Source organism: Parasteatoda tepidariorum, chromosome 2, assembly GCF_043381705.1.
Source record: "Parasteatoda tepidariorum isolate YZ-2023 chromosome 2, CAS_Ptep_4.0, whole genome shotgun sequence".
Taxonomy (NCBI): Eukaryota; Metazoa; Arthropoda; class Arachnida; order Araneae; family Theridiidae; genus Parasteatoda; species Parasteatoda tepidariorum.
In genome coordinates, this window is record NC_092205.1 from 58,513,240 (window position 1) to 58,531,883 (window position 18,644).

At 27.4% G+C, this 18,644-nt stretch overlaps 1 protein-coding gene across 7 annotated transcripts in view; it reads left to right on the forward strand.

The window, feature by feature from the left end:
• LOC107438550 (PAS kinase) overlaps positions 1–18,644 on the forward strand; it is a 48,539-nt gene that overhangs the window by 5,337 nt on the left and 24,558 nt on the right. For 2 of the 7 annotated variants that reach the window (XM_043039604.2, XM_043039605.2), the window contains exons 3-4: positions 13,522–13,774; positions 17,824–18,026. In XM_043039604.2, the coding sequence (XP_042895538.1) occupies positions 13,522–13,774; positions 17,824–18,026 (456 nt within the window). Of the gene's footprint in view, positions 1–7,650; positions 7,787–10,842; positions 10,861–10,966; positions 11,141–13,521; positions 13,775–17,823; positions 18,027–18,644 lie in introns of those variants that run through there. The other 5 variants (XM_043039606.1, XM_043039603.2, XM_043039609.2 and 2 more) reach the window with 5 other exon arrangements.

Consider the following 18,644-nt stretch of genomic DNA (forward strand, 5'->3'; position numbering starts at 1 on the left):
TGTAGATTTACAGCTCATTCTCGTGTTAATCTGAAGTAAATGAATTCGGTATTATCGCCGTAGGTAACAACGGCCAATAAATGGCCAACAATGTGCTTGAAATGGTTAAAAAATGTGATTATTCCAGCTAAATACGTAGGTTCTGTAGTTACTTTTAATTAAGAGAAGAGACAAGCGGAAGGAGAAAATTAATCGGTGGTGAAAAAAAATATAAAGAAAATGGAAAAACTTTCTCCAGCGGAATTTTTTTTTTTTTTTTTTTGATTGAGGCAAGGTCAAGTTGATAGCATATCTTAAATAGAAGAAAATATCAATATTCTGTCCACCAATTAAAACAATCAACCTAATATTTGTTATTAAATAGAGGCAGATCCTCTAAAAAAATAAAAACAAATTTGATTGCGATAAAATTAATTCAAAATTTTAAAGAAAGGACAAAATCTATCTTATATTCTGACATGATAGTACAAGGCTGCAAAAAAATTATAATTTTACTGCACTCGAAATTTTTTTTTGCATCAAAAAACTATTAAAAGTGAGAAAAAATTATAGCATAACGAAATAAATTATAATATTTACCAATAATTTAAAATATGCAAATTTGTTTCCCAAATTTCGTTCCCCCCCCCTCATTCGTCCCCCCCCCCTAGCATAGGTCATTTTTTTTATTAAGCAGTTAAACTCAAATTTACTACTTTTAAAAGTTACAGTTTAATAATAATTAATATATATATATAATCTCATAAACTATAAAAAACATCTTATAAAATATAAGATTATATATATATATATATATATAATTTTTCCCCCCCAAGAAATCATCGGAAATACTTTGTTGGTACAATGTTAAAGTTAGTCTTTTGGAGCATAGCGCGCTTTTAGGGAGATATCCAGGTTTTAGCAAAACGAGCTATATTTTCTTTGAATCATAAATTTTCGACTAAATTTTATCCTACCAGCTCAGTTAATTCCTTCGTAAAAATATTCCTTTTTGATATTTTTTGGATCGACGAAATCCTTTTTAATGTTAACGATGTTTTTTGTACTATGAGTCTAATTCGAAGAACAAGAGCATAACAGAGAGGCAGTTTAAAACAAATCAATTAACTTATTTTATACTGTATAGAAATAAAAAATAAATTAAGTAAGTACTACATTAGAAGTATGTGTTAACTTTTATGGTTTTTTTTCTATACCTCTTTTCTTTTAACCAGCGAGTTTTCTCTTTTATTTATTTATTTTACGGTTGTAACGAGCAAATATTGCGGTTCCTTCGGGCTTGTTAATTTTAGCTGTCGGGCTTTCAGTTTTTGACATTTTTTAAAATTTCTCTAGAAATATTTAAGGGATTATTTTTGTAACATTAGAGATGTTTAATTCGTGCGATTTTTCATGCTTAGCAATAAAATTTAAATCTTTCAACGGTTTGAAAGACCTACAGAAAATTACGAAAGGAAACAAGTATTTTTGAACACTCTATGCCAGAAAATCAAGTAAAAAACTTACATCGATTACTTAAGTTGTTATTTTTAATAACTCCATAAAGTTTTTCCAACCTAGAGTAAATATTTATGGAGGTATGGACAATTTTATAAAAAGAAATTTTGCCTTACGTTTTTTTATTTTTTGCTATAACTTCATAAACATTCAATGGAATTAAAAAAAATTTTAAATTAATTACAAAATTGTTGATTTAAATTTTAGAAAAAAAAATCTTTAATTACTGCGCAAGATATGAGTATTTAAACTAGTTCTTTTATGCTGCTCATACGCATAAAAAAAATAAAAAAGTTTTTTCATAATTTTGTAGGGAATCGTATTTGGAAACTAATGATAAAAGCTTTATTTGAATATCTTAAAAATTAAAAAAATTTCAAGCAATTTTCTAAGTGGTTTTGGAATTTATAAAAGAAAGCTCAAAACAATATGGGTTTATCCACAAATTTTATCTTTTACTAGTAAACAATATTTATTAAAAATGAAACCGCCATTATGAGGGATCACCCCCCCCCCTAATTTTTTTTTTTNTTTTTTTTTTTTTTTTTTTTTTTTTTTTGAGGTATGAATTTAAAACTATGTTTTCTTTTGCATATTTTCTTTCTCTATACCAGGGGTTGCCAAACTTTTTTGATCATCGACCCCTACATAATTTTTCGAAATCTCCATCGACCTCCATAAAAGTAATTTTCTGTTAATTAAAATAAAACTCTATTAGATACTGTGTTTGCACATTTATTTTATGATTTTGAACATTTATTAAAGTAANTTGACTGAGCCTTCCACCACCTTCAGTGGGTCGATAAATGAGTACCAAGCGTGCTTGGGAGCTAAATAAACACTGAGGGTTCCGCCTTCGGCTGACCACCTGACCGGAACATCGCTGCTCATGCACCCCAGGTCAACCCAAGAGCCCAAGGTCAAGAAAACTGAGTTGGGCATAATAGGGCCTGGCCCTCTATTGGCTGTTGCTCCACTGAGTTTAGTTTAGTTTATTAATTGTAGTAATGCACGTATTAAAATTTCTTACAGAGATTAAACACTGTGCATATTTGATTGATTCCAAAAATAATTTATTAAGTTAAGCTCTCATATTGATATTATTATTCTTACTTTTGATATCCTTTTTAAATTATTAATTTTACTAATATACAATTTAAAGTTTCAATTTAATATTAAACATCTAATACATTTGATTAATTTCGAAAGAATAGTTAAAATTTTTATATTCTAAGATCTCAAAATTTTACAAGTACATATATTATATGTTAATTTCAGAAAATGTACTTTTAAATATAGCGATGAATGAAGTCACCTTATTTAATCATGTGGGCTTAACACCAGATATTTTTAGGGTGAATTGTCTTCTTAATTGAAAAAAATTTAATTTTTTGATGTTATTTGTTAAAATGCAATATTTCTTTGCTGATCATTAATATTTATATAAGTTCTGCAAATAATTAGAGATGATGAGATATTTCTGAAACTTAAGCTAAATAATGGCATAAAATATATATACACTGTCCTACAATAAAAGAAGAGATACTTACAGTTCTTGAAATTTTTTTTCAAATTCTCATGAAATACTCAGAGCATTATTTTGTAACTTGAAAGTTGTTTAGTTCTTGCGATTTAACAAACTAAGCAAAAAGATTTAAAGCTTTCAGAATTTTGAGGGATCGATAATAAATAATTAAGGTAAACAAGTTCCTTTAAACAACCTATGCTAGAAAAGCTAGCAATAAACTTGTAACTTTTATCGACTACTTTGATTTTTATTTGCAATTACTGGATAAGATCTAGTATGTCTATCTTAAATATTTATAAAAATATGGATATTTTTGTAAAAAAAAAAAAAAAAAAAAAAAACAAATTTTTAGATTATATAAATCAATGCTTTCCAACTGGCGCTCCGGGGACCGCATCCGGCCAGCGAAGCCTTTTTTTGTGCCCCGCGAACTAAAATATATTAGTTGTCTTGTCATTTTTTTGCTGACAATTTTCGTAAAAAATCTATATGCGTTTAAAATACTTTTCTCGTTAATAAAAACCCAATTTCTTCGTTTCTGTGAAATTTATCATACCAACGGTGCAAAAAAAATTCTCAGGTTTTGCATCCAAGAAAATATTTATTCAAATACAAAAATAATCGTGTATGTTGCTCATTTTTATTTCATTTTTTTGTATTTTGTGAATATAATTTAGCATGTGTGTATCAGAAATTTTCTCGAAGAAATTCTCCGATTTAACTTTTTAAAACCACTCATTTTGGACGAGAATATTCTCACACACATTTGTAAATTTAAAATTTAAATATCTATTCTCTGGTGGTTGCAGCAGACAAACCTCAATTTTGTCATGGAACATTTTGTGTGCTACTATGTAAGTTTTAATACCAACCTTTTTAAAGTTTTATATCTTAACAATTAGATATCTGTTGCACATTAATTGTTTAATACATGGGTGCAATTTGTACAACTTGGTAAAAATCTGACAGTAATATTTAATTATCCTTCAAAGACCTCAAAGAGATATTTCTTCAATTCTTAAAAGAGTCCTACATAAAATTTTGATGAAGTTGCGACCCGCCATTTGATTTGTGTTTTTAATTGTGGCCCCCGGCCTCACGTAAGTTGGAAACCCCTGATATAAATAAATTCCTTCTGAAAAGACCGAAACTTTCAAATTTAATTGCGACCAGAGAAATCGGTTGCGTTAATGAGTTGGCCGCGAAGAAATCGGAAATACTTTGTTGGTGGTACAATGTTAGAATTAGTCGATTGGAGCATAGCGCGCTTTTAACGAGATATCCCGGTTTTAGCAAAACGAGCTATATTTTCGTTGAATCATAAATTTTCGACTAAATTTTATCCTACCAGCTCAGTTAATTCCTTCTTAAAAATATTTACCTTTTGATATTTTTCGGATCGACGAAATCCTTTTTAATGTTGACGATGTTTTTTGTACCATGAGTCTAATTCGAAGAACAAGAGCATAACAAAGAGGCAGTTAAAAACAAATCAATTAACTTATTTTATACTGTATAGAAATAAAAAATGAATTGAGTAAGTACTGCATTAGTACTACGTGATACTTTTATGATTTTTTTCACAATCTCTTTCTTTTAAACAGCTAGTTTTCTCTTTTATTTATTTTTTATTTATTTATTTTACGGTTGTAATTAGAAAATATTGCGGTTCCTTCAAGCTTGTTACAAGCGAAATCGCTACCCCTACAATAATGAAAGAGACACTTTCAGTTTTTGAAATTTTTTTGAATTTCTCAAGAAATATTTAAAGGTTATTTTTGTAACTTTAGAGATGTTAAGTTCGTGCGATTTTTCATGCTTAGCAATAAAATTTAAATCTTTCAACGGTTTGGAAGACCTACAATAAATTACGAAAGGAAACAAGTATATTTGAACACTCTTTGCCAGAAAATCAAGTAAAAAACTTGCATCGATTATTTTAGTTATTTTTAATGCCTGCATAAAGTTTTGCAAACCTAGAGTAAATATTTATGGACTATGTGTATGGACATTAAATGATTTTTTTTGCTTTTTGCCTTACGTTTTTTTTTTTTTTTTTTTTTTTTTTTTTTTTTTTTTTTTACTATAACTGATATTTAATGGAATTAAACAAAATTTAAAATGAATTACAAAATTGTTGATTTGAAATTTAAAAGAAGAATTCGTTAATTACTGCAAAAGATATGAGTATTTAAATTAGTTATTTTATGCTGCGCATATGCATAAAAAAAATTTAAAAAGTTTTTTCATAATTTTGTAGGTCTCTCAAACCTCTAAAAGCTTTAAATTTTTTGCTAAGTATGAAAATTCGCATTAAATAAACATCTCTGAATTTACAAAATAATTTTTTAAAATATTTCTTGAGAAATTTAAGAAATGAAAAAAAAATGAAAGTGTTTCTTCCATGATATATAATATTTTTATTTATTTTGCTTCATAAATTTCGTTTAATTTACATAATCGTAGATGCAATCCTGGAAGTCTTAACGCCCCCCAATATATTAAATCAGCGGTTCCCAAATGTTTTTCGAAACCTCAAACATTTTTCTACAGAACCTAGACTTTGCACATAATAAAGTATAGGTATAAAAACATTTGCGAGCATAATAACCATTTAAAAGTACATTGTTTAGAAAATAGTTATCGATAGGCGGAATGTAATTTTTTTTTTCATAGTTAAGTTCATTAGTATTGTTAAATTATGTTTTATATCTGACAGTTGATTTCGCACTCCTGGAGCTGTATCCAATTTAATTTTAAATTTGTTTTTGGTGTAAATACATTAAGATGAAAATGAAACAAATAAGCTAAATTATGGTTTTCATTAAACTGGAAGTTAAAACAACTGCTATAGATGTTGAAGTAGTTACTAAGAAAAAAAATTTCTCTATTAATGAATTTAGTTATTTTATTTTGATTTCAAAAGCGTGATGAGAAATACTAATGCAATTTTTCATAAATGCAGGTCTATTTCACATTTTATTCAAGATAAAATTAAAAAAAACCTTTTTTTTTTCCATTGGCATTTTACTTTAATTTTATAAAGAGAACCGAAATATTAAATAAATAATCGATTATTAATTTCATCTAATTATAAATTTAGGTTTTCAAAAATCATTACTATGAGGTAAAAGCAAGTCCTTACTCTCAGAAATCTTTTTCCCTTTCATGGAACCTTAGGGTTCCGTGGAACACCTTTTGGGAACCTATGTAATAAATGGTAGTGCAGCAGAAGCAAACTTAACTACCTTATCTTATTTAATTTAACCAGCATTCAATGATTGTATTTTATATTTATTTAAATTGTTTTTATGAAGTGTTAATTAAAATTATAACAAATTAAATTAATTAAATAAAAAAAATGGTAAAGCATATAAGATTCTATTGCTTGAATTATTGAGAAAGCATGTTTCGACAAAAACGGGAGAATTAAGCAAGTATGATAATTCACCTGGAAATGTGGGGTTAATATTTCTCGGAGCACTAACTTATTATTGAAAGTATTTATCACACTTTAATTTTTTTATGTTAATATTCTCTGGTCAATGCATTGTCATTCAACACTAATTAAAAACTACAAAATACAGAGTGAAAAAAAAAAAGATCTTATGCAACAGAAAATAAATTCATGGTTCAAAAATTAATCATCGCTGTATTTTCTGTTGCACTGGTTTTAGTTCTATCCGTGCCAAAATAATGTTCCACAAGTTATATTTAACGGATTGTGGTGCAAATTGTTGAAAATAGGAAGCCACAAACGAAAAACGTTAAATTGACAATTTCATCCATTTGTGAATTCCATTATCGTTTTTATTTATGTAACCTTAAACTTAGTATTTCAGCTAAATTTTTTAGTTGTGCTTACTCGAAAATTTTTTTATTTTCCTTCTTTTTCTAAATTGACAGTATAGTATAGTCTAAATTTATAGTCAGAGAAAAGTATACACTGCCCTGAGCTTTTCCAAAAATTGTAACTTCTTTGCACTTTCTGGCAGCTTTAGCGTTTAAAATGAAGTATTAAAAAAAAATTCGAAATTTAAAATTTTAGAAGTATTGCTGATATTAATTCAGAGTATGGGAAAGGAGTACATTGCAACACATAAGAATCTTCCAACTTCGGTGGTGTTTTTCAAGGAAACCATATTTTTTTTACTTAGCTCTAACGAAATATATAAGCTTGATTGAAGAACAAAATACTTAAATAAAAATATACTGTCACATATGTTATCCTTGTATTCTTATTTGTATTGAAAGCGATTAGTAGTATTATAACGTATTTATGAAAAAAATAACGCCATAAAATACGCTAGTATGTTATAAATCTTGCCATTATTTGTGCTGATAATGACAAATAGTATTGTAACGTATTATATAACGTATTTATAAAATTTAAAAATCGGTATATTCCAATAATATACGGGTAGAGTTTGACTGTTCTTACTTTTTGCTAAGGGTCAACTATAAAAAATAAATAAAGAAGGAAAGAAAGAATAAGGAATTCTTCGAAATCTTCCCGCTCTGTTGTAAACCGGTGAATACAGAAGGGAAACAATGAATGCTTTTGTTAAAGATACCCCGTAGAAATAGCGGGGTTGGAGCTATCTCTTGCCCTTTTCTGATCACGTGATCAATATGCTTGATTCAAAAGCATAGTGTTTGTTTAGAAAGAAAGCGAACTTATGATTTTTTAAGCATTCGTGAAATTTAGTTGATTAAAAAACTTTCTTTAATTGAGTAGTTGGTCTGAGTTATTTACAATGGGTAAGTAAATTTATTTGAACGTAATTATTTTAAAAGGGTAAATATTTATAAATTGATAAAAAGTGAAAAACACGTGTTCTACACGTGACTGTTACAAATAGTAAATATTTAGTATCTTGTAATCTTCACTGCGTTTAACAGTATTTGTTTTTTGAGTATTGACTTAATGATTTCGTTTGTTCTAAATAAAGGGGAAATGACTATATTTTATTGTTTGACAGAGTAAAATAAATTATGTTATGTTACCATCAAGATGTTCGAACATTGATTACTTTATTTTTTAGCGTTTCTTAATTAATAATGTTGGGATTATTGTATTGTTAAATTCAATTAAATGTATATGGATTGAATTTTGAAAAAAATATTTGACGACCTGCAATAACGTTTGTAACTTTTTTATTTTGGTGAATTTTAATAGCCTAGTTAGTTTTTTAAATTAATGAGGGGATCTTTTTTAATTCAACTTAATAAATGCATAAGTAAGTAACAAGTGCAAGAAGTTGAATTACTAATTTGAAATACCGATTTTTGTATGACGTATTAAAATTTAAATTAGTTGTTTTTGTGAATTTAATATTCTGTTTTTAATCAATTTTATTATTATTACGAATTAAAGGCATATTTTAGATCTCTTTTTTGTATGCATATTTATTCATTGGATAGAGACCTTGATTTTTTTTTTTTTTTTTTTTTTTTTNTTTTTTTTTTTTTTTTTGGTTAAAAGGGAATAATTCGAATTAATTAGTTAAATTTACAGTTTACTCTTAGGATATTTGTTGTTTTCACAAGCTTATTTTGTAACTTGTAATATTCATAATATTATTGATTTTAAAATTAACGAATTCGAATTGAAATATTTTTTTTAATATTTTATTTTATCTTCATTACATATTGTAGAAATATGAAAGGGTAAATTTCAGGAATTTTGTATTGCGCATTAAAGACTTTTTGCTCTGAATTTTAATAGCGTAGTTAGTTTTTTTTTTTTTTTAAATTAACGAAGACATCTTTTTGGATGATTTTAAATTTTAGTTCAACTTAGCGTATGAATATTTATAGCTTCGTAATTAAGAAATATATGCATAAGATTCATAGTTGCCGACTCTACTGGATTTTCCAGTAAACTAGATTTTGCCAGTTTCTCCTCTTCTACTGGTTGAATAAAAAATTTTGTACATTTTAGAAAATTCCCTTAAATTAAGTAAGTTGTCAAAAAAAAAAAAAAAATCCCTGTTGAAATAGAATTTTGTGAAAGATTGCTTCTTGAATATTTGAATAAGTTACTAATACATAATACCTCATATATAATCTGTTTGCTGTTTATTTATTTATTTATTATTCTTAAATGTTGAGTTTATTTTTAGTCAGTACTCTGTTTTTAAATTAATTAAAAATCTTTTAACTACCTTTTATGAATCAAATGCCTATTAATATTCAAAATTATGAGTAAACATAAACATTGCAGAACTTGTTTTTATTTTATTTTTTTAAATTTTTGTTTATTATTATAATCACGAATTTGAGTTATTGAATTTATTGTTGATAGTGCATAGCATTGCACAGTTCAATCGTTAAATTTTTGCTTTTCATGTAATTAAGTTTAACTAATGAAATAGACATACAAATAACGCTGACGAATGACGATTTTTTTTAATTTTAGATTCACGATTATTTCTTTGATATAATGGTAATAAATTTTGCTTGCACCATTTAGGTAGCAATTGAAACTCGTATTGGAATCTGACGCAGAGCTTCAGTTGAAATTTGAGCATTTTTATCTAGTTGAAAAACGGTTGAAACATCATTTTTTGCTTATATCTGCCAGAAACTTTTATCCATCGTGAAGATATATTTAAAGTTCGAGTATGAGTAGAAAATAGTTGAAATTTCAAATTACGATAAATTTCAATGACTGATAAATTCACCTTGTAGTGGTCGGAAAACTATAAAAATTTGTATTTTCGTCAGATCTAGAACACTAGTGAAGATTCAGGTTATTTGTTAGTCAGGATTTTAGTTGATTATTAACCGAAAGTAGTATTTCTGTTAACGAAAAATTATGCTTGTAGTGGTCAGAAAACAATTGAAATCAGCGCATAGTTTAAAAAGAGGTTTGATTGAGTTGTCTTGCTTGTTTGAAATAGGTCAAAATTTTGTATCAATAAAAAAACAATAGGAGTTAAAAAAAAATGCAACAGCATTTTATTATTTCAATTTCGAAACCTACCAATGCTACCCTTCGAAAACACGAAAGCGATTTAATAAAAATTTGGTAATAATGCGTAAAAGTTTTGAAAAAAGTAATTTATTGCGAATCGCAATAGCATCAACAGCATTTTCAGGTCTGTTTTTTGTTGTTTAAAACTGCGATTATTTCAGATTTAATGTATAAAAATTAAACTGCGAAGGGATTAAGTAATTAAAAATATTTTAAGTTTTTATATGCGTTAATCTTTACTGTCATGGAAAAATTTTATCGCGACAAAAAATGGTTTTTTTTTTTTAATTATTAAAAAAAAACGGTATTTTTGTATACATACAGATTTTTTTTTTTTCTATTCAGTGTAGGATTTAAAAAAATGCGTATTTTCTGTTTTCTTAGTTTTATGCGTGGCACATTAAACCGGGATAAAATAATGAGTATATTTTCGTTTTATTTCACAATCATTCATAATTCAAGCGTCTTTTTATGTTGGTTTTGATCCATTTACTTTTTTTTGTTTTACTCTCTAAAGAAAGTATTTTTAAAATTTTTGGTAGTATATATATATGTAGTTTTTTTAACTTCAAGCTACGGAAAGTTTAAGAACGCTAATTTTACCTGATTGTTAAATTAAAGCAAAAATACATTTATCGATATAGAATTTTAACCATAATAAAATTTTGTTCGTGCGCATTTAATCAATTCTTTTTTCTAAAAACATTCTTGAAAAAAGTTTGTTTTAAGACCTGAGTTTTCTATTTATTTCCTTTTCGGCGACATTGAACCCTGTATTCGGAGAAAATATCTGATATAGTAATGTTATTTTCAGATTATTTATTGTAGTCGGTTTTTCTCAGAAAAGGTTTCCATGGTAAATACTATTGTCTTAATGCGTCTTTTTAGAATTCGTTTCTATTGAACTCCCCTCTTCGTTCTTGCGTGGAGAATTTTCAGTATGGGTGTAGTTTTATTGATCGCGTTTTTAAGCCTAACTTCATCGCCATAACGTAAGCGTAGTTTTCCCCCTGCCTCGTGTTTTTCCTGCTTTGCTTAGAGTCGTGCCGTTGAATCAACTTCCAGGTGTTCAATATGGAATGTTGTATTCAAAAGAGGAATTAAGGAATCGTTACATTTGTTGGTACATTTTAAAGGTTTGTTCTTTGTTTTAAAATTCAGTGTTTTTGTTCTTCGTTTCCCGTTCCTACTAAGTTATGTAAAGTTATTCTGAGTGCTTTTTTTGTCACCATTATTATTTATTTTCGAAACTCCGAATTTTTACCACTTACAAATTCTATAGTGTATTGAAGAATTAAGGAATTGTCAAATTCGTTGTTATAACGATAAAGGTTTGTTCCATATTATAGAAAAATTATCAACTTTGTTTTTATTGTTCTTTGTTTCCCCGTACTTATTTATGTAAAGTCGTTCTGAAGTGCGATTGTGTCAGCTGCTTTATTAAAATTTCTTTGAGTTACAAATTTTATAATTTATGAAAGTGTTTCTTTTTTCTTTTTTTTTTTAAATACTAAGCGTTTATTTACTCTTTTTAAATCAATGAAACAGAAAGAAAAAAAAAACAATGATTTTATTTACATATGTTAAATACGAGTACCTACATGTGAAAATTTGAAAAGAAGGGGGGGGGTTCATAAAACAGCTAAAAAATGACATGCAATTATTAAAAAGTGTGTTCTTGATTCTATTAAAAAAGTAAAGCATAATTTTGTACCAAAAATATATATTACGGAATTTTAGATGGAACCTTGTTTTTTTTTTAATAAGGAATTTCATAGACAAAGTTTTGAATGTTTATGATATTTTATTTTTTAATACAGCATTGTAATGCAGTGTTTAAAACATTTCAATCTGTTTGAAAATGTGATTGGGTTAAAGTTTACAAATGTAAAAAAATGTTGCTGTTTCAAGTGGACTAGGTCTGTAAAATGCATTCAAAAGTTTCTGATCACTAAAAAAATAATTTTTGTATATTACTTCTCCTTCAAGTTAGTTTTCCTTTGATTCTTTATACTTTTTCAATTTTTTATTAGTGTTAGTCGTAATTGCTTCTAGTGGTAATAGATTGCACATTAGAATTTAGTGAGCATCATAACACATTTTTTGTTTGCATGATTAGATCTTACATGGAAGGTATCCACTGTTCTGTTTTCCCAATCATAATGATTTTTTTATATATATAAATACTTTCTAGCCTAAGACAATGATTATGGGTTGGTGGGGGTGGGTGTATGTACTCCTCAATAATTAAAAATATCTTAGTCACCCTCAATCTTTCTGACAAATAAAGAAAATTTTCAGTAATCATCATCCAATGTTTCCATTTTAAATTTTGATCCTTCAGAATTCATAAATTTGTGGAGGCAAGATTCGTGTGGAAGGAGATTTTTTACATTAAAAGTATTTTGTCACTCCAAATAATTTTAACAAGTTGATTAAAGAGTCAGTATGTTTAACTAAATTTTGTCACATATTTATAATTTTTTTGTTCTATTAAATTTTTATAGCTGTAAATTGTTTTACTTGAATACACATTGCTTTAAAGTTACCATACCATATTGTTGCTGTGAGTCCTCTTATTTTTCGGAGTACACCTCATTTTTAAGCTGCGGTGGCTCAGAGGATAGAACGTTCGCCTCCCAATGTGGTGGTTTATGTTCAGATCCCAGTTGTGGCTGGCTAACATGAATTCTGCTCCCGGCTCGCACCAATCACAGTACAGACGTAAAATATCCTCAGTGGTTGATAGATCATGTGTTAGAATTCCATTGCTGTTGAATTAATGGTGGGTGGTTTTTGAGGTTTTCATCTCCATATAACGCAATTATGGGTTAGTTCCATCCGAAAGTTCAACACGAAGGCTTGTTTGTTCCAGTGCTTGATCAAGAAGTTCCATTGTCTTATAAGTTGGGTTCAAAATTACAAGGATCAATGATAGTTGATTGAAGACTGATGATGATGATTCAGATTCTGTTAAATGTTCAATGTTGGTTATAAAATAGAAAAAGAAAAGTCTAATTTTCGTCAAAAATATAAAAATTCCATTAAAAATTAAGAGGAGAATTTTTTTTTTTCCAAATGATTCTACAGAAATTTCTATAAAAATATTTTAAAAGTTGTTTGTATGTTTCAATAAAAAAAAAGCTTTCACGATTTATACTTAATAAAATAAGAATCTTTGCATTGTTTTTAATGTTTGTTTAAAATGTGCCCTAGAGACTTTATTTTATTTAATAAATTTTCTTATCTGAGTGTTATTATTTTGCTCTGTAATTCATCTGCAAAAAAATTTTCCTAGTTTTTATTTTGAAATGTTTGTAACAGTTATGTAATGCTTGTAAAAGAAATTAAAATTCAACCATCTCAATATTACGAAGTTGATTCAATTGTCTTCCCGCGTCATTATCTTATGCTTAAAAGTGCTCAGTATATTTATAAATAAATGTATGTGAATTGTAAGTGGCACTGTGGGTACCTTCTTTGTTAGCCAATATTTTAATACTCCATATTATTTTAGGCACCTTTGCAATGTAGAGTATTAGAGCCAAGCACAAAATCTTGTAGTAGGCTAACCAAAGCTTATTATCATTCTCCTTTGGAAGCAGAAAGCATCCGTCATCAAAGAGCAAAAGAATTTGGCCTTTCGCCTCATCCAACTGATTCTTTTTTACATAATCAATCTTTTCCTGGTGTACGCACAGCCCCAGAAAATGGGAATCAATGCTTTGATATGGGCAATGTTCACAGATGTTCTATAGACAAGTTTAGAGGCAAGTTATTTTAATACATTTTGTATACATTTAAGGTGGCAACTGCTGAAATGATACTGTGCTCTAAATTTCTTGTGGAACTGCTATTACTGATTTAAAATTGCTGAAATCTACTATACTAATTTTCATCCTTTTTTACATAGTCTATCTCTGCACTCAGAAAAAAAAAGATTCTTTACCTTGACACGGGCAACATTTACAGATGATTTATAGATAAACTTATAGACAAGTTGTTGTAATGCATTCTTAATATATTTAAAGTGGCAACTGCTGAAAAGATATATGCTGTATATTATTAACTACATTTTGTGGGACTGTAATCGTAACTGCTTTTAGTAATTATTAAAAATTGCCCACACAAATTCTATCTTGTCTATTTGATTATTTGAAGTTTTTGTCCATTGTTCGGTGACAATGTCATACATGACTATCACGTAATGAAGTAAAGACCTGGAATTTATCCCCAAAAATAATCTTCAGATAAATGAGTATCCGTATTAGATTGTCTTAATTTTGCATTTTCGATAAATTTTAAATTCATGAAATAACATAAAAACTGATGTGCTCTATACATTTTCTTATATAATAAAATCTACTAAATCAATATACATGTTTGAAAATTTACAAACACAAAATAAAAATATTATATTTTGTAAATTGAGCCATTTTACCTTGTTTTGATTTATTGCCTGAATTTTTTATGCTCATTTTTAGTTATATCATTTTTAATTATATTATTATTTTTAATTATATGAATATTATATATTCTCTTTTAATTCTATTTGTTTTGAATAACCTTTCTGAGAAGTCTTAAAATTGTGAAATATGCACTTGCATTAATTGTGGTGCAGGGCAGCATGAAGTCAACCAGAAGAATGCCTTTGTCTGTCCCAGAAAGTAGAAGCCATAAATTTTTTTTCTTCAAAATTGATAGCCATTATTTTTTCTTTACTAGCCATGATTTCTTTCCTAAATGTTTCTAAAATTGAAGTTTTGAATTTCTTCGTATGGTGCAATTGCATTGATTGTTGCTTCATTAAATTCCAAAAATTCATTTAAGGAAAAAGTTTAAAAAATAAAAACAGCTTTAAAATCAAATCATAATTAAAATTTATAATTATAGCTTATAGTTAATTAGGTAAATAGTGTTTTATTCTGCACAAATTCAAAATAAAAAGATTTAAAATCCTTTGGTGGGTGGACAAGTCGCTTTTAGCTTTGAAACACTGACTATCCTGCTGAAATGGAGTACTTTGCCTTTAAATTAAAAACTAGAATTCTGGTTTTCAAAACTGGTGAGGGGTATAAAAAATTATATGAGTGTGTCCATTATTTAATATCAAATTCAGGGTTTTAAAACTCAATGAAAATTTCAGCCAGAAGTTTTAATGCTGTGTTCAGCAAAAATGTAAAATTTTAAATGAAAAACTTGGAAAAGTCAAAATTTTAACACGACTGGGAATATTTAAAAATTGTTTAACTGAAAAATTGCATCTTATTCAGGAACCTGAAGCAAAACTTTCGGGGGTAAGCCATTTTAAAATTCAAAAATTCGTCGAAAACGCTTACCTCTAGTCACTGTTAATTAGCAAATCTGAGAGAAAAAGGCTGTATGCAATGTTGTCACTGTCATGATGCTATTGGTCAAGAAATTGTACCTCCTTCCTGAACCTTCAATACTTCCTTTGCCTAAAACTGGTTTGCCTAAACCACTTTGCCTTGCCTAAAATTTAACTTTTAAATTGTATATTTCCACAATGCAATTGTTTTTATACATTATGTTGAATAAACATTGTTTGATTTGTAGTTCAAAATGGATTTATTTATTTTTTTTATTTTTTAATGTTGAGCTATAGAATTTTTCACATTTGAAGAAATATATTTAATTTATATATTTTGCCTTTTTTTTGTGTGTGTGTGGCATTGTTAGTTTTTACATGTTTAGGTCTAATCAAACCAATTTTCTTCTTCAAATCTACCAGCAATTTTAAAATTTCTGATGAATTGCTGTCTGACTGACCTTTTTTGAATTGCTTTCAATAAGTTTTGGAAATATATTATGACATCTTTTGTTTTGGTATTTAGCTTTTTATATGACTGAAACCATGAAAGGCATTAATGAAATTTCTGAAAAATAACCATCTGACAGTGAATGTTTTTTGTTGTTGTTTTTAAAATTTTTTTGACGATATAGTTTTTTTTTTAATATAACGTTTTTTATTTGACTGAAATTATAAAAAAAAATTTTTGTTTGCAATCAGGGGCCCCCATTAAGGGGGAAGGTGGGCGCACGATGCGCCCACTTAAAGCTTGGGGGGGGGTATTTACACTAAATAAAACGAATAGTTTGGGGGGAATTTAGACGAGATAATTTTTTTTTAGGTACATAAATAAAAGAAGCAACTGGCAATGCAAGTAAAGTAGCACTATTTCGAACAAGCTAACATGAAAGGGGGAAGTTAGCAAATTTTTTTTGGGGGAGGGATGGGGGCCACTGTTTACAATGACAAAATACAAAATTATTCTTTTATAGTTACATTTCTATTGCTAGATTGAGTATTAATTATTCTAAATTTGCAAATTGAAGTTATTTTCTATTATATCTGACACTTGATGTTGGCTGTTTTTTGGGCACTCATACATAGCACTCAATACTTATAAATAGTCAATTTTTGTTCTTACAATCTGAAGCTGAATAGTGATTCTGTGATAATAAAATGAAATATTATTTAAATTAACTTTTTTTAAGTGGACAATAGTTTGATATTCATAAAAAAGGTAATATTTTGAAAAAAGAAATAAAATGTTTAAATAAATGAATTCTGCAATATTTTTGCTGCACAATTATTTGTTATTCTTTATATTTAACTATCTGTTCTTGCTGTTTACTTTACTAAATGATTGTATGATTTATGTTGAATCCAATTTAGTTTTAAACAAAACAATATTAAATTATTAAGAGATTTTATTTATTATATTTCAATTATTCAGAAAATTTAACTGTTGACCCCAAATTTTAATCAGAGTTGAACCTGGATATTTTTCTGCAAAACAAACTGGTTTTACTCTTATTAAATTTAAAAAAAAATTATTACAGATTATTTTTATGATTAAAAGTAATATTGTGAATGTTGTATAAACTATGCAATATATAATTAATGCAAATAAATCTCCAGCCAAGAACCTTGTTCAGGGATGAGATTTTTCCGCTTTTTAGCGGATTTCCGCTTTTTTCACTTTTATCTCTTAAATTTCAGCTTTTTTATCAAAAATTCAGATTTTCTAAAAATTTCACTTTTTTTATATAAGTATTTCGCTTTTTCAGAAAATTCACCGATTTTCAAAGAGAAACAGAAAATTCAAACTACATAGCTACCAATCCTTTCTCATTTTTGCCTATTTTAGCTATTTTCTCTCCTTTTACACGCAGCAGATAAGATTTTCCGAATTTTTTACCCGCGCTCCAGATAGATCCGATTTTCGTAGTTNAATGCAAATAAATCTCTAGCCAAGAACCTTGTTAAAACGATGAGTGATCAATGCCTATTATTAGCTGATTTATTTTTGTGCTTTACTAGTTTATTTTTTGCAGTTGTAACAAAAATAAAATGTATTATAATTATGCTATTATTAGTAACTCACAACAGTGATTTCATTGTTTATTTACTTTTGGATTCAGCATCAAGTGTGATTGACCTCTAACAATAATTTTTATCTGCCGAAATTTATGTAATTATTTTTTATCCTTGTCAACCCTTAAGTGTAATACTAATTTTTTATTATTAATATTTTACATATTTTTCTCTTGTGACATTAACTTTTAAGTATTTCACATTTAGCACTAAGCATCTTATTTGCATGATTTTTTATTCTGAAATTCAACTATGCAGATGTTCAGATGTTATGTATGTTCTTATAAGTTTGGATCATTTTGATAGTGTTGGATATGAATTTGAGTACATTGTTAAAGGGATTTTTATATTTCTAATATGAAGAATTTGAACTTAGCCTATTGTTTTGCTTAATAATTTTTTTTATTTTTTTTCCAGGTGATGATATAAACAGTATCAGCTTTTCTATCCCAAAATATCGTCAGCATGAAAGTGACACACTTAAAAATAAACACTTTGATGGTAGTTGGATGCTATATAAATATATATTGAACACATCTGTGTCTTTAAAGAAGAATTTACATTCATTTCTTCATAACCCGAGTAAAGCAGTTTTAACGATTGATGCCCGTACCACACAGGTATTGTAAAATTTATATAAACCGACTGAAAGTTGCGACAAAAATTCTCTTCTTTGAAAATTTAAACCTTTTCTAAATTCACATGTAACATATAATTTATTAAAATATAATCGTTTTGAGAAATTAGATGCAAATTTTAATTTAAAGTTTAAAATAAAAGTTAAAAATCTAAAACTAAAAAAGAAAAAGAGGATGTTTTTAGAATTTTATATTCATATGTAGTAATATATGTGTGTGTGTATATACATACGCACTACCCTACCCTACAGTAATGGATAAGGCAGTTTGAGTTTTTAACATTTTTTTAAGTTTCTAAAGAAATACTTAAAGGATTAATTTATAACTTTCAATATGTTTAGTTCTTGCGATTTTTCATACATAGCAATAAGATTTAAAGGTTTGGGAGACTGACAATAAATTACAAAAGAAAACAAGTATTTTTAAACACCTTGTGCCAGATAAGTAATAAGCTTGTAACTTGCATTAATTACTTAAGTTGCTATTTGTAATGTAGTTGCTAATGCTTAGAGTAAATGTTTATGGAGATATCGACATTTTAATAAGAAACAAATTTTTTGTACCTTAATTTTTTTTTTTGCTGTATGCATTTTTTGGCTT